A 12,899-nucleotide genomic window follows, 5' to 3' on the forward strand; every position below is an offset into this window, starting at 1 on the left:
CCGCTCTGCTATTTCAGCAGGACACATCATGGTGGATGGCTCCCCCGTTGGCGAACATCCCCTAGTTTGCCGTCTACTACTTGGTATATGCCTCTGGTTGCCACCAGGAACCGAGGTACTCTGTTCTTTGGGACGTTAATCAGGTCTTGAACCTGTTCCTGTCATGGCAGCTGAACAGATTCCTATCGCGCAAGGAACTTTCGGCGAAGTTGGCCATGTTCCTTTGCCTAGTCTCGTGCAGACGTGTGTCGGATGTCCGAGCCCTGGACGTTTCAGGTAGAACTTTCTCCCCTACGGGGGTTACGTTTACCATCCGTAGACGGACAAAGATGAACACGAAGACAATTTCTTATTCTGCATTCCCGGAGTCTCCGAAGTTGTGTGTGGTGGCCTGCCTCAAGGCCTATGAGGAAATGTCGGAAGACGTTCGCCCTCCAGGTGAGCGTCAGCTGCTCATTGCCATCAAAAAGCCTCATAAAGCTGTCTCTTCCCCAACGATAGCCCGTTGGGTGCATTGGGTGATGCAGGAGGCTGGCATAGATCTCCGGACCTTCGGTGCCCACTCTGCCAGAGTGGCGATGGCCTCTAAAGCGTTTACCCTGGGAGCTCATCTGGAAGACATTCTGAATGCAGCAGTCTGGTCTTCAGACTACCTTCAAACGGTTTTACTTCAAACCAGTGATTGATATTGCTCACTTGGTGGTGAGTAAGCTTTAAACGAGCATAATCCTCACCTCTGGTCTTGACATAGAATGAAAAATGTCCTAGCTATTGTAACGCAAAGTTTCAATTCTATTAAGGACTCGGAGGCGAGGATTATCCCACCCAGGGTACACCTTCTTGTAGCTACCCACCCTCGTATCAGGGTAAGTAAACTATTTAGCCTACTCAGCTTAAATTTGGTTGTATAAACTGTTGATTGCAGTTTTCTTTTGTCTTTCCCTTACAGGGCTAATCCTTAGCCAAGGCTGATGCCTAATTGTTTTGTTTGCTTCCAGCAGGGGGCTCCAACAAACAGGATTCCTGAGGCATCCAAGCTGGCTGGCCACGAGCGACGAAAGAGGGGGATTTGAAGTGGAGAGAGGACTGTGATGTGACTGGAGATCTGTGATTGGTGGTTTCACATGGACACTCTGTACATGGATTCTATTGTTAAAAACTTTGTCTCATTCCCTATGGTTCATGGGAATGGTAGTTTTTTGCCAATTACTTAAAATGGCTGCTGTTAATAAAGTGGAGAAAGAAGATCATAATCCTCGCCTCTGAGTCCTTAATAGAACTGAAACTTTCCAATACGATAGCTAGGAAATTTTTCATTCCACCTCATCCTCTCTTATTCACCACTATACATTCCCTACCCCTTTATCTCATTATTGCACAGTCTTTTTCAACTTTGCTTTCTCCCTTTGTCACTGTTTTTCCATCATTCTCTGCCTCTTTCTGTCCTACTTTTCTGCCTCTCTCTCTCTTGTTCTGAGTCAAAGTTTGATGATGAAAAAATAAGCTCCGGTCCACAAATAAAGAGTGCCGGTGGGTCCTACCTACAACAACCAGCTCAAATTAAGCACAACTGAGGCCCTGGGAATCAACACAGGAGGTCCTGGTAAAGGTATATGCATATGCCCATGTAGCAGCTTGGCATATGTCTAACACAGGCAAGGATTTAACGACGGCTGCAGGAATGATGTCATCACCATCATAGGAGTTTCCATTTAAAAAGGGTAGTCAAGAACTGGGTTATCGAAGGTCTAAAGGAGAGCCAGGGTGAGGTATGGAGCATGAGTTTATGATGTGTTCCTGCATGCGCTGTGGACTTGTCAATGCAGATGCTGATCAGGGAGAGCAGTACTGATCATTTTGAAAAGTGTCATGCTTTTATTTTGTATGCTTTCGAGGAAGTGCTTAGACCTGGAGGTAGCAGTGTTTTGTGGGTAATGCATGCTATTTTGAGATCATCTAGGAATGTGGATTTAATGTTTTTAATCAAGTTTACAACTATTTTGTTTGGGTTCAGTTTGTAAAAAGATCGAGGTGCAGAGAGCTTAGTTTTGACATGTTATGAGTGGAGAGTGGCATGAGTGTCTACACCAAGATCAAGAGGGTATTATTATTATTATTATTATTATTAGACCGATTTATAGCGCGCATGGCTGCCCCAGCAACGGGGCGTCCCAGCGCGAACCCTGACCGGGGAGACAGACGCAAGAAAACAGCTAAACATATGAGGGTTTGGCAGGCCCAGAAAAGAGCCAGGTTTTTATAGCTTTGCGGAAGACCAAGTGCTTCTGAATAGTTCTGATTGAAACCGGTAAAGAGTTCCAAAGTTTGGCGGCTAAATTCCGAAAGGAACGGCCACCTGCTCTGGCTTTGAAGACGCGAGGAGTACAGACCAGGGCACAGGCAGCCGATCTTAAGAGGCGCCGTGGAGTATAAGGCTTAAGTAAGTTGGCCAAGCCCAAAGGGGCCTGACCCAATAGAATTTTATGCGCCACACATAAAGCCTTCAACTGGACGCGTTTATCCACAGGAAGCCAGTGCAATTTAGGAAGCAAGGCGGTCACTGAGCTCGACTTAGGAAGACCTACCAGCAGCCGCGCAGCGGCATTCTGGACCCGCTGCAAACGCTTAATACTGGCCATATTGGCGTCCAGATAGAGTACGTTACCATAGTCCAGCCTAGACAAAATTAGGGCCTGGACTATGGTTTGACGCACTTTGGGGGGAAAAAAGCCAATCACGAAGAAGCCCAAAACACACCCCAGCCACAGTCTTGGATTGCACTTCAAACGTCAAACCCTGATCGAACCATATCCCTGGGTTCTTTACCACCTCTTTGGGAGAGGGCGTAGATTTAAGACGCTCAGGCCAGCACTGTTCGGACCATAGATCCCGATCCTTCCCAAACAGTAAGATCTCGGATTTGCTGGCGTTGAGCTGCAGAAAATTACCCGCCATCCAGTCCGCCACTGCTAAAAGATCCTCCTTAAATTTCTCCAGGTTGACATCACAGTTCTTAGAAAAGGAGATCAGCAGTTGGGTGTCATCAGCATATGACACCAATGCAAGCCCTCTGCTTTTAGCTACCGCAGCCAGAGGGCAAACATAGAGATTAAACAAAAGCGGGCTAAGAACTGAGCCCTGCGGTACTCCCTGATGCAGGGCAAACTCCTGGGAATGGAACGGAGGCATAGAGACTTGAGAAGACCTTTCCTCCAAGAAGGAGCGGAACCAACCCAAGGCCTCGTCCTCCACACCAATTTCCTGCAAACGAGTTTATAAAATTGCATGTGATATGGTGTCGAAGGCGGCGCTTAGATCCAGAAGGACCAAAGCCACAGAGTCACCCCTATCCAGACTATCCCTGATAGCTTCCGATACTGCCAACAGTGCAGACTCGGTCCAATGACGCACACGGAAACCATGTTGCGAGGGGTCCAAGATGGCATTTTGATCTATATACTCCGAAAGGACAGAGTTGACATGGTATTGCTCAGTGTCGGGGGAAGTGTGTCATGGTAGTTGGGAGAGTGCGATTGGTTAAGAGAAATGAAAGAGAAATTCATGAATGAGCCTGTGGTTATTCCAGATGGTATGGTTGTCAAATGTGTGGGGTCTAACAGGCCCAATAACAGAAGGAATTGCTAAATGGCCAGTCCAGTTTAGAAGAAGTGGCTATTGCCAGGGTAAACAAGGCAAAATCTAGACTGTGAGGTTATGGTTGCTGTCTTTGACAGTTTGATTAAGGCAAGGATTTTGAGAGAGCAGTCTCTCTTGCCTTCAGAGTCTGATTTCCTGGGGGACATATAGTGACATGTCATTGAAAGTATAACACATTGAAGCTGAAGACATTAAATCAGAGACATCAGCAATGAAGTCGTATTTGCTGTATCTGAGTGCGCAATACATGGAATGAAACGAGGCAGAGAAGGTTGGTATAAGAGTTAGTCTGGTACAAAGATGCTCAAAAAGGAAGCAAGATAAGGGCAACTCAGAATCTGGATGGAGATCCTGTGGATGATGGTAAGGCCATTTCCAGTTTTGTGTGGTTGGTGGATGATTGGATAACTGTGAGGAATGAGTTGATCAAAAACATGGCTGAAGTGGGAGCATGCCTGATCTCTATGTTGTGATGGGTGATAAAGACAGCAATGTCACGTGCATAAACCCGTGCTGAGCGAGCGTTTATAAGCATGAATGTGTGCTGTGAGTATGGATATGGACGTGATTCTTATGTGATGGGAAAGTTTTATGATAAGTAGAGAATGCAGACAGGAATGCTTCATGGTGAGTGGAGACGCATTATGGTTTATCTTCTTTGTACAGTACTGATTCGAAGAGCATGGACTACAGCTTAGCCAGGACCACACAGGGAGTTGCCACTGTAGTTTTGATCCTTAGTCAGTCACTTGTGCTGGGCGCCCTGGACGGGAAATTGAGTGGGAAACATATGATATAATGCATCAATTCAGAGGTTGCAGGGGCTTACAAGAAAGTGGCTGCCTTGTAGATGCAAATGATCAACTAGGCGTAGTCCCTGGAGCCAAGTAGACCAGTGGGAACTCCTCCAATGGAGATGGGACCACTTCTTGTTGCATTATGCACATGATGGGCTTAATTGGGCAACAAGGGGCTCCACATGTCATGTAATCCATTGAACCCACTGGAAAGCTACAAGCGATAGTAGGAAATGTCTGCTTCCTATTGACAAAAGATCTCGCCACAGTTCTCAAAAAAGGCTGTAGTGTCCCACCCCGCTGGCCAACTACCAGCAGTGTGTAAACATTTCCTCTACTTATGGATCTGTTCCACCTCCTATAAATGATGAACAAATTCTGAGCAAAGGTCTGAGGACAGGACAATTAATAAGCATGACTAATAACCACTTGATTAAAAAATAACCGATTTCCAATCGTCAAGCCCTTTTTAAGATCAGTGGCATGCCCCTCCAGGGCAGAAATAATCCCTCACCCAAGTCTCAGTAGGCACCCATTCAACCATAGGTTGAGTGCTACCTTTGTGACAGAGGGCTAACAGGTTGTCACCCCATGGTTCAAAACTTAGATTTCTGGACAGAGACTGAGTGGGCAAGGATGGGTGTGCATTTTCACAGATGAAAATAGTGATCATCATGGTTGCAGCTCCTAGGAGAGGTACAGATCTCTAGGGAAACACTTAATGCTCTAGGGAAGCTCCATTTCAAATGTGGAGATGGCCAAATGTGGGAGTGAAATCAAGATGCAAGTCGGACAGCCGAAGTTAAAAGTCTGTTTACCTTACCTCCTTGGACACACCCCTATGAAGTATTATTGGCTGTGACCTAACACATAGAGAATCAGAGCATTATGCATCGAACGCAAGAGTAAACAGCAAGGCAGACAGAACATAGAAAGGTCACGGATGAGCGAGATCGATTAGGCAGTTAAATGTGATCCTCTACTTTACTATTTACATTAGGGACTAGCCAGCGTGGAAGAGCTAGATATGCTGACCAATCCGATGGTGAAGGGTAAATTCCTCTTGACGGCTGCAAGGAGTATGCAGCTGAAGGTGCAGCTTTCTATTGCTACACATATAAGAGAAGGCAGAATTTACACAGGACATAAACACAAAACCTAGTACCCAACAAAGAGATGTTTTGCTCTGCTTCTCAGTTGACACTATATCTACTAAGCTTCCGAAGGGTGAAGGTAATAAGATGGACTCAGAAATGGAGGTGAAAAACTACAATTGACCTTTGGCTCCTTATTCAATACTATATTAAATTGTAAAGAGGATAGAAGAAACAATGAGTAATTAAGCATAGTCAGTGGTACAGCTCACACTGCAAACCCGCATGCGACAGACCTCACTACATACTCTAAGAGATAACTCATTAAGACATTCATTGCCTCTCATCTCAAGCACTATGTTAGGTATACTGCATGGAATGGGCAGACATCTGAGCTCTTCGTGTGCTGTCTCACCTAGGATGTTTCTTGAGGTGAGCTCACCAGCTGCAGCTGCCTTCAGAGAGGAATTATTATTTCTGCCATTCTATTGTGGAATAATGCCCAACATAACTCAAGGATGCAAATTATGTGTGTCTCACTTAGGAAGGAGTTTAGGAAAGAGGGCAGCCAGGACCTCATCCCCAGTAGAAAATAGCGAGGTCATTCATTACGAATATTCTATCATTGAAGGGGCTCTAAGATGACCTACAGTCATTTTCCTTAAGTGGTCAGACTTCCTTTAGTTTACCCTCATTGATAGCTACATTGAGCTGAGTAGTTGTTGAGTATAGTAGGAAGGTGTATGCCGGGATTTTCAGTAAACAGCATGGCATTAAAAGAAGGAAATGGAAGGATTGATTACACCTATTAACCATTATTTCATTATTAATCTTTTTTTGAATGTGTATTTGTTACCATACATCGTAGCATGAATGCTGTATTGAGTGAGTTTTTAAAACTTATAGTATCAAAGAACCGGACTACTGGTAGGAGTAATCACCAACTGGTGGGGTGAAGCGACAACCCTGAAGAAGACTGGAAGTCGAATATATAAAATTTAGCATCTACGTGCACCAAGACTAGGAGGAAAAATCGAACATTAACAGTGGAAACAGAGACTACTGTCAATAAGAGTCCCTGTCGTAGCCGGGAGGTGGAGAGGACACGTGACAACTGCAGCAAGTGTCACTAGACTCAAATGCAACTGCAATATGGAGAAGATGCTGGTCCAGGGATACTCAAAGTGCTCTGGGTAGAGGTGGCTCCAAGACTGGTAGGGGATAAAGAAGTAGCATAATTTCAATCTAGAGATAGCACAACAGGATATTGACAAAATGAGACAGTAAATGGCTAGTGTATTGTGGAGTACAGGGAGAGATGGCTGATGTAACAAAGGGAGAAAAGGGGTTGTGGGAGGATTTGAAACCAAAGTTAAGGAGTCTTATCTGTGTTAGAAAGGTCAGAGTAGATAATGAATGGTTGAATAGGGCTGATGAACAAAATAAAAAGAGTCCTTTAAGGAATACGCAGAATTACAAGTCAAGCCTGAGGAGAACTTTTTTTTGGTGCAAGAAGGATGTTCGCAGCTCCGAGCAAAGAATAATTGATCTGCTCAAGCACCAGTATCAAGGCAGTGTATCTGCTTTTGTGTCGAACCCAGAGTCCCGCATAGTGAGGAGTAGTTCAATTAAGAGGGTGTCAGGGGGGAATGTACGATGTATTCAGATTATGCAGATTCTGAGAATGTGGTAGTGGGGCAGGGCTGCCAGTGTAAGAGAAGGTTTGTTACTAAGTGTAATCAATGTTTCATGCACAGGGTAGTGTAGAGTTAAAACAGGACACAAAAGATGGTAGAACCCATGTTTCTGGGAGTAGTCGAGAAAGAAAAATAAATTATCTTGGTCATGTTGGGGCTGGGAATCAGCCACAAACACCAGGTGACAGAGAGACAAGGTAGGTAGGAAAAAAGACAACGGTCTAGATGTCAAGAGCCAAGGTATGGTAAACTATGTTAATTAGGGGGGTGCTTGTAAAGGGAGTATAGGAAGGGCTGGACAGTACATTCAGAGCTAAATTTGAGCTCTTGGCTTCCAGTGCACAGCAACGGCACTTCATTATCAATACCGCTGGCTGTACCAGTCTGCTACATGGTGGCACTGCTAAAAATGACTATTACCTGCCGCCCAAGCCATTCTTATAGCTTTGTGGTGTAGAGCAGGCTGAATTGTCTCACTTGTAAGAGTGTGATGATTAGCAATTGTGTTGGTACTGCCATTGGCAGCTCTAGCGGGGGCAATGTGTGGTGCAAGCTGCAGTGCCCTACTGACGAGAGCCCTGGCACTTTTCTTTTTTACAAAATATGCGCGGAGAAGGTTAAAGGATACTGATTAGTGGAGAGGTAAGTGATGAGTGATTTATGGACGGGGTACAGAGTACATTTAACTGCTAAGGTGGGAGGTGAAACATAAGTATGCTGTGGCAGTAATACCCATGTAGGGCCGAGGACAACAGAAGGATTATTTTGAGATGGTAGTCTCAGTGAAGTGCAATTTGCAAGAGTTGGCCAGCATTTAGGGGAAAACAAAAGAGGACGGGTAAGTGAATGGTTACACGAAGGTTGTGGCATTTCAAGATGACTTATGAGAGAACAGCAGAATAGAAGTTAATCAGGAATTAAGGGGATTTCATGTGGGACTACTTCCAAATGCATGAATTACTTTCAGGGATAATGCTTTGTTTTAAGAGCCACATTCTTTAATACGCCTATGAATCACTCTCGGTTTCCCCTACAATTTGCTTCTCCAATGGTACTGCAAAGGTCCCTTAGAATGTACATAATACTCCAACGCGTGGACATTAATTAGCAAATCTTAATTTTTCGATTCAATTTACAACGTAATATCTAGTTGTAGCTTTTTCCCTTATGAAACCAAGTTAATTGTGACTTTGTCTCTGTAAAGGTGATTTTGGTTTTGAATACATGGATTCCGATGTATAAGCATCTTCATGAATTAACGCTTATTTTCTACCAATGTTACTGTTTTGATCAAGTATGAACTAGCACTTTGATTCAAACTGATATTTACCACTTCATGAATGGACCGGTTAAAGCCATCATCTTCAGTAAGGATCAACAAAATTATAAGAGCCATGTACACATGATGCGAATTTCTTTCTTCAACATGATAGAGAATCTCCAAAATAGGTAGCACCTAAAATAGAAGATAAATAATATAGTTGAAAAGTCTTAACAAATGACATTCATATTTTTTCATCAGCATTAAATTATTATATAGATAAGCGACTGTACAATTGTAAACCTTGACTGCAATTTTTCTGTCCATGATTTGAACAGCATGGGGTGTTTTCCAGATTTGGAAGGCTCTGAACGCATTTTTAACAAACACCTCAAATGCATTAACACAATCACTAAAAAGGGCTAGGTTCTCTTTAGAAGGGTAGAGTCTTGCTCAATGTGTAAAACCTTTAGTCATATCAAGGCATCACTGTTTGGAAAACATATGTTTGCCCATGACACTAGTACAACGTTTCATCCACTTCTCCTGGGTCAAACTCAATAGAGATGGTCTGAAAACAAAGGAACAAACTGAATGAATAAACACGCGTGACATATATAGGTGCACATTGTATATCTAATTGCAAACAATATCCGGATGTATATGAATAAAGCTGCCTTTGGATGGCACTTTGCTGCAGGCCTGAGGTTGAAAATATCATCTACGAATAAGCTATGAGCCAGAAATATCGAACAGCTTTGCTACATAGGATAAGGAGCAGACAACGCTCTAGAAGTCTTCTGTCATGCTCTGCACGTGGTGTGTCTTTACTTTTCTCATCTACACCTGGTTACTGTTTTGACCCTATGGGACATCAGAAGGACTCCAGGCAAGCTGGTATATTCAGCAGACAGTGGTACGGGCAGCAATACGCAACTTTTAGAAAAGGGTTAAAAGCGGAATACGCAGCGTACTCAAGGTTGCTCTCTAGTTAACAGGTGAATCCACTTTACTCGACACCTCAAAGACTTCAGGTTACGTTGCTGCAGAAGAACAAAACAAAAGGTAAGAACCTTCCCTCTTCTTGGAATATTCAGTTACTATGGGCAATGGATAATGATCTCAGGAACTTTGTGGGCACAGTGCTTTGAAAGCATGCCCTTCACAGTGGCCTACATAGAAATAAAGGTCCAAGATATGAAGGCAGGTAGGACAAGTGCATCAGCATTTTGACCTAAACTTACTTTCAAAGTAAACTAACTATTGCATCCTATCCTCCAACATATTAGATGGAACGTAGTCACTATAGCGGCTCCCACACCACCTCAGTTTACAAAAAAAAACATTTTCTATTTCAATCGGTCTTCTATGACTTCCATTTACCAAGGGCTCTAATCAACAGGTTTCTTTTTACTCATCTAATAAAGCACATACATTTCTCTACTTATTGAAAAAATTGACCATTATGGTACTTGTTTTATTAATAATAATCCATCACCTACTTGCTTGCTTTGGTAGAGTGCTGAAAAATGTCCACCAGGCAAACTACAATAACATAGCTTGCTATATAATCTTTTAAGTAATATCCGTTTGGCCGTTTCCTCTTGTGAAGCTTCAAAATAGCCACAGTTCAGATTGTTGAGGACACTGTGACTATGCTAGATGGAGGGATGCCTGCTTTCCTGTCTACCCGTGGCCACTTAGGTTGTTACATCAAACACACAAAAGGTGATAGGAGGGTGCTAGCAATAAGTCTAACCCCTGGCAATCATCCGGGTAGCAAGGGTATACCAGACGCGGGTCCTTTGCTCAGTGTGACATTGGAACCAAGCTGCACTGAACTGGAGAGCCCTTATCAGGATGAAACCGATACTGGGTTGCTTGCATTCTGGTTCAGACCTGGCTTGGCAGATTGGGCTGGACTGTTTCCACTGGAGCAGAACTAAGGCTAATATGCATATGGCTGGGTGTGATGGTGGGCAAAAGGACGGTCGGTTGGAATACTACCCCGAGCGATTGCCAGTGTCAGCACTTAGTACCGGCATCCTCCAATCACCTTTTATGTGTTTAACTCAGAGGGGGGTACATAAAGGTTCGTATGTGCCATTTTTCAGAATCCATGCTCCTTCATCAAATTTATTTCAGAACTCTCAAAGCACAACCAGAGACTAAAGCCCTGGTGAACATTTGCTCGGCTCTTGAATCATTTTGATAGGACTACTGCCCCATAATTAGCCCGTAAAGAGAGTGCTACAATACAGGGATTCAACAGTGAGCTTTATCCCAAATTTACAGGAAACAGTTTATGTTATGTTATAGGTAAAAGATATACAATGTTTTCTTTTATATAGAAAGATTGAAAACCGTGAATAAAGGACAGTCTATACTTCGGATGCAGGGGTTTGTCCCCTCAACACTCGCCGTAGAAGGACTGACATGCTGCTGCTTGGTGTTGGTAGACAGATGATTTTGCTTGATATTACCTGTGTGTTGAACATGAACACAAAAGACAGGACTGAAGTAAAAAGAAACTAAGAGATGCTATGCCTGGTAAATCGGCTTGGTGGTCTTTAGAGAGGAGCACTACCAACTGACCTTAAGTTAGCATTGCTGACATATATCTGCCTCTTCAGTAACCTAGCTCATGTGCAACTATTGATGGGTTTGGCAGATGGGACTTCAGAGTATGGATATGGATTTGATGAAAGAAGCAGGAATGTTATGCAAGAGGTTAAAGAGTGCACACCCAGTTACATGGCACAGCATGGTGCCGAGCATGTTGACAACTGTTTCTACTCTACCCACATGGAATATCCAATTCCCAAGTCATTTTCAGGGCCAGTAAGCGGTTAGATGATTTTCAAGGACACTGTGATGCTGCAGGTGAAGCCATTCCCTTCTCTCAGGGCCATAATAGGTTTCTTAAATACAAGGGACTAAACCGATATTACTTTTCTCAACCCATTCCATTGCTGTGGTGACAATTAATCATAAATCATGTTTAAAGCTTTATAAACCTTTAATGATCTGGAAAGCGTTATGTCAGTTTCTGGATTCATGATGCTATACATGACATGACACTAATAAATATACCAGTACTCGATTTGATAGATCAGATTTTAATGATTTTTAATATATGAACATCAATAGAAGTTCAGATTTTTCAGTCATTCCCTATGGTGTGAGGACTTCAAGAACACAACTGAGGCAGATCATGATGCCTTTGCCCCTTGTCACTCAGGGTGGCTCGACAGGCAAAACAGCCGGTGGCTCATGTAGGAAAGCTTGCTTGAATTCTGATCTTGATACATTGCAGAGTCATCAGCGAGAGAGTAGATTCAGCGAGCAATGGAGCGAATGAAAGAGGTGGGCAACAAGCAAGGTCTACTGTCGGGGAAACCAACGTAGGCAACAAGCAAGGTCTACTGTCGGGGAAACCAACCTCGGCTTTGGCTGGTATCTCTAATGCCAGCATTGTGTGAACTCTTTAAATACTCTCCGAGATCAGAATCCTACCAGGGAAACCATGACATGTTTTTACTAAACTTCATTTTCAACACTGAAATTTTATTTGAGCTCAATGCGTATATTTTAATAAACCTTCCAATACAGGCATATATTATAATTGTCTTTCTGAGAATATAATCTATTGTTTTGAAAAGTGAGACGGGTGCCTTCCAAACAGGGTATAAACTGCAGTATATTACGTCACTCTGACTGTCTGCGTGGTGATCTCATTTCTATTATCTTAAACTATTCACCTTTTTCCAGTGTTGGATTTGTCATTTTTATTCGCTCATGGCAGAATGTAGCATTTCTGACATTTTAATTGTCCATGGCAGATAATGATTTTTTTAACTGGCTACTTTTTTTAAAATATTCTTATCGCGGGATGATTCAGGTGTCGGCAGAAAAACATTGGCTCAAATTCATATATTGAACCTTCTGAGATACCCTAACTCACAGAGGTGTCAGTGCGTGTGATAGTTTAGTGAACCCTAGGCCCCAGAGATTGCACACCAGCACAGGATATAGATGTAACGATTGACATGGGGAAATAAGTAAAACACGGTCTATTACAAGTGACGGGAAAACTGAAATACTACATTATGGATGTCTTATTAGGTTAATGGCAGAATAGGTTAACTTACGCCTTGTAAATAGCACCCCGTAAAAAGAAGGTCTACACTGAAATCAGCTGTCTGTAGAATAGCAATTATAGAATGCATTCCTAAATACGTATTCTGCGTTCTCTATTTCTGTTTATAATGGTTCATTTTGTAGCTGGAGCCTTGTAATCTGACGTGACAGCATGTTTTAAAACACTCTGTGGCTTCGCCGAATAGGAGGGCTGGACAACCAGCAACAGAATCCTTAGGATGTCTGAACTTTA

General features: G+C 43.1%; 1 protein-coding gene across 2 annotated transcripts in view; it reads right to left on the reverse strand.

Annotated features, from left to right (window-relative positions):
* Positions 1 to 12,899, reverse strand: part of DYM (dymeclin) — a 1,124,226-nt gene that overhangs the window by 487,994 nt on the left and 623,333 nt on the right. For both annotated transcript variants that reach the window (XR_014969672.1, XM_085629609.1), the window contains exon 11: positions 8,576 to 8,701. Coding sequence is in view for 1 of the 2 variants with exons in the window: in XM_085629609.1 (XP_085485735.1) it covers positions 8,576 to 8,701 (126 nt within the window). In the remaining variant the exon portion in view is untranslated. The remainder of the gene's footprint in view (positions 1 to 8,575; positions 8,702 to 12,899) is intronic.

The sequence above is a fragment of the Triturus cristatus genome, chromosome 2_1 (assembly GCF_964204655.1).
Source record: "Triturus cristatus chromosome 2_1, aTriCri1.1, whole genome shotgun sequence".
Lineage (NCBI taxonomy): Eukaryota > Metazoa > Chordata > Amphibia > Caudata > Salamandridae > Triturus > Triturus cristatus.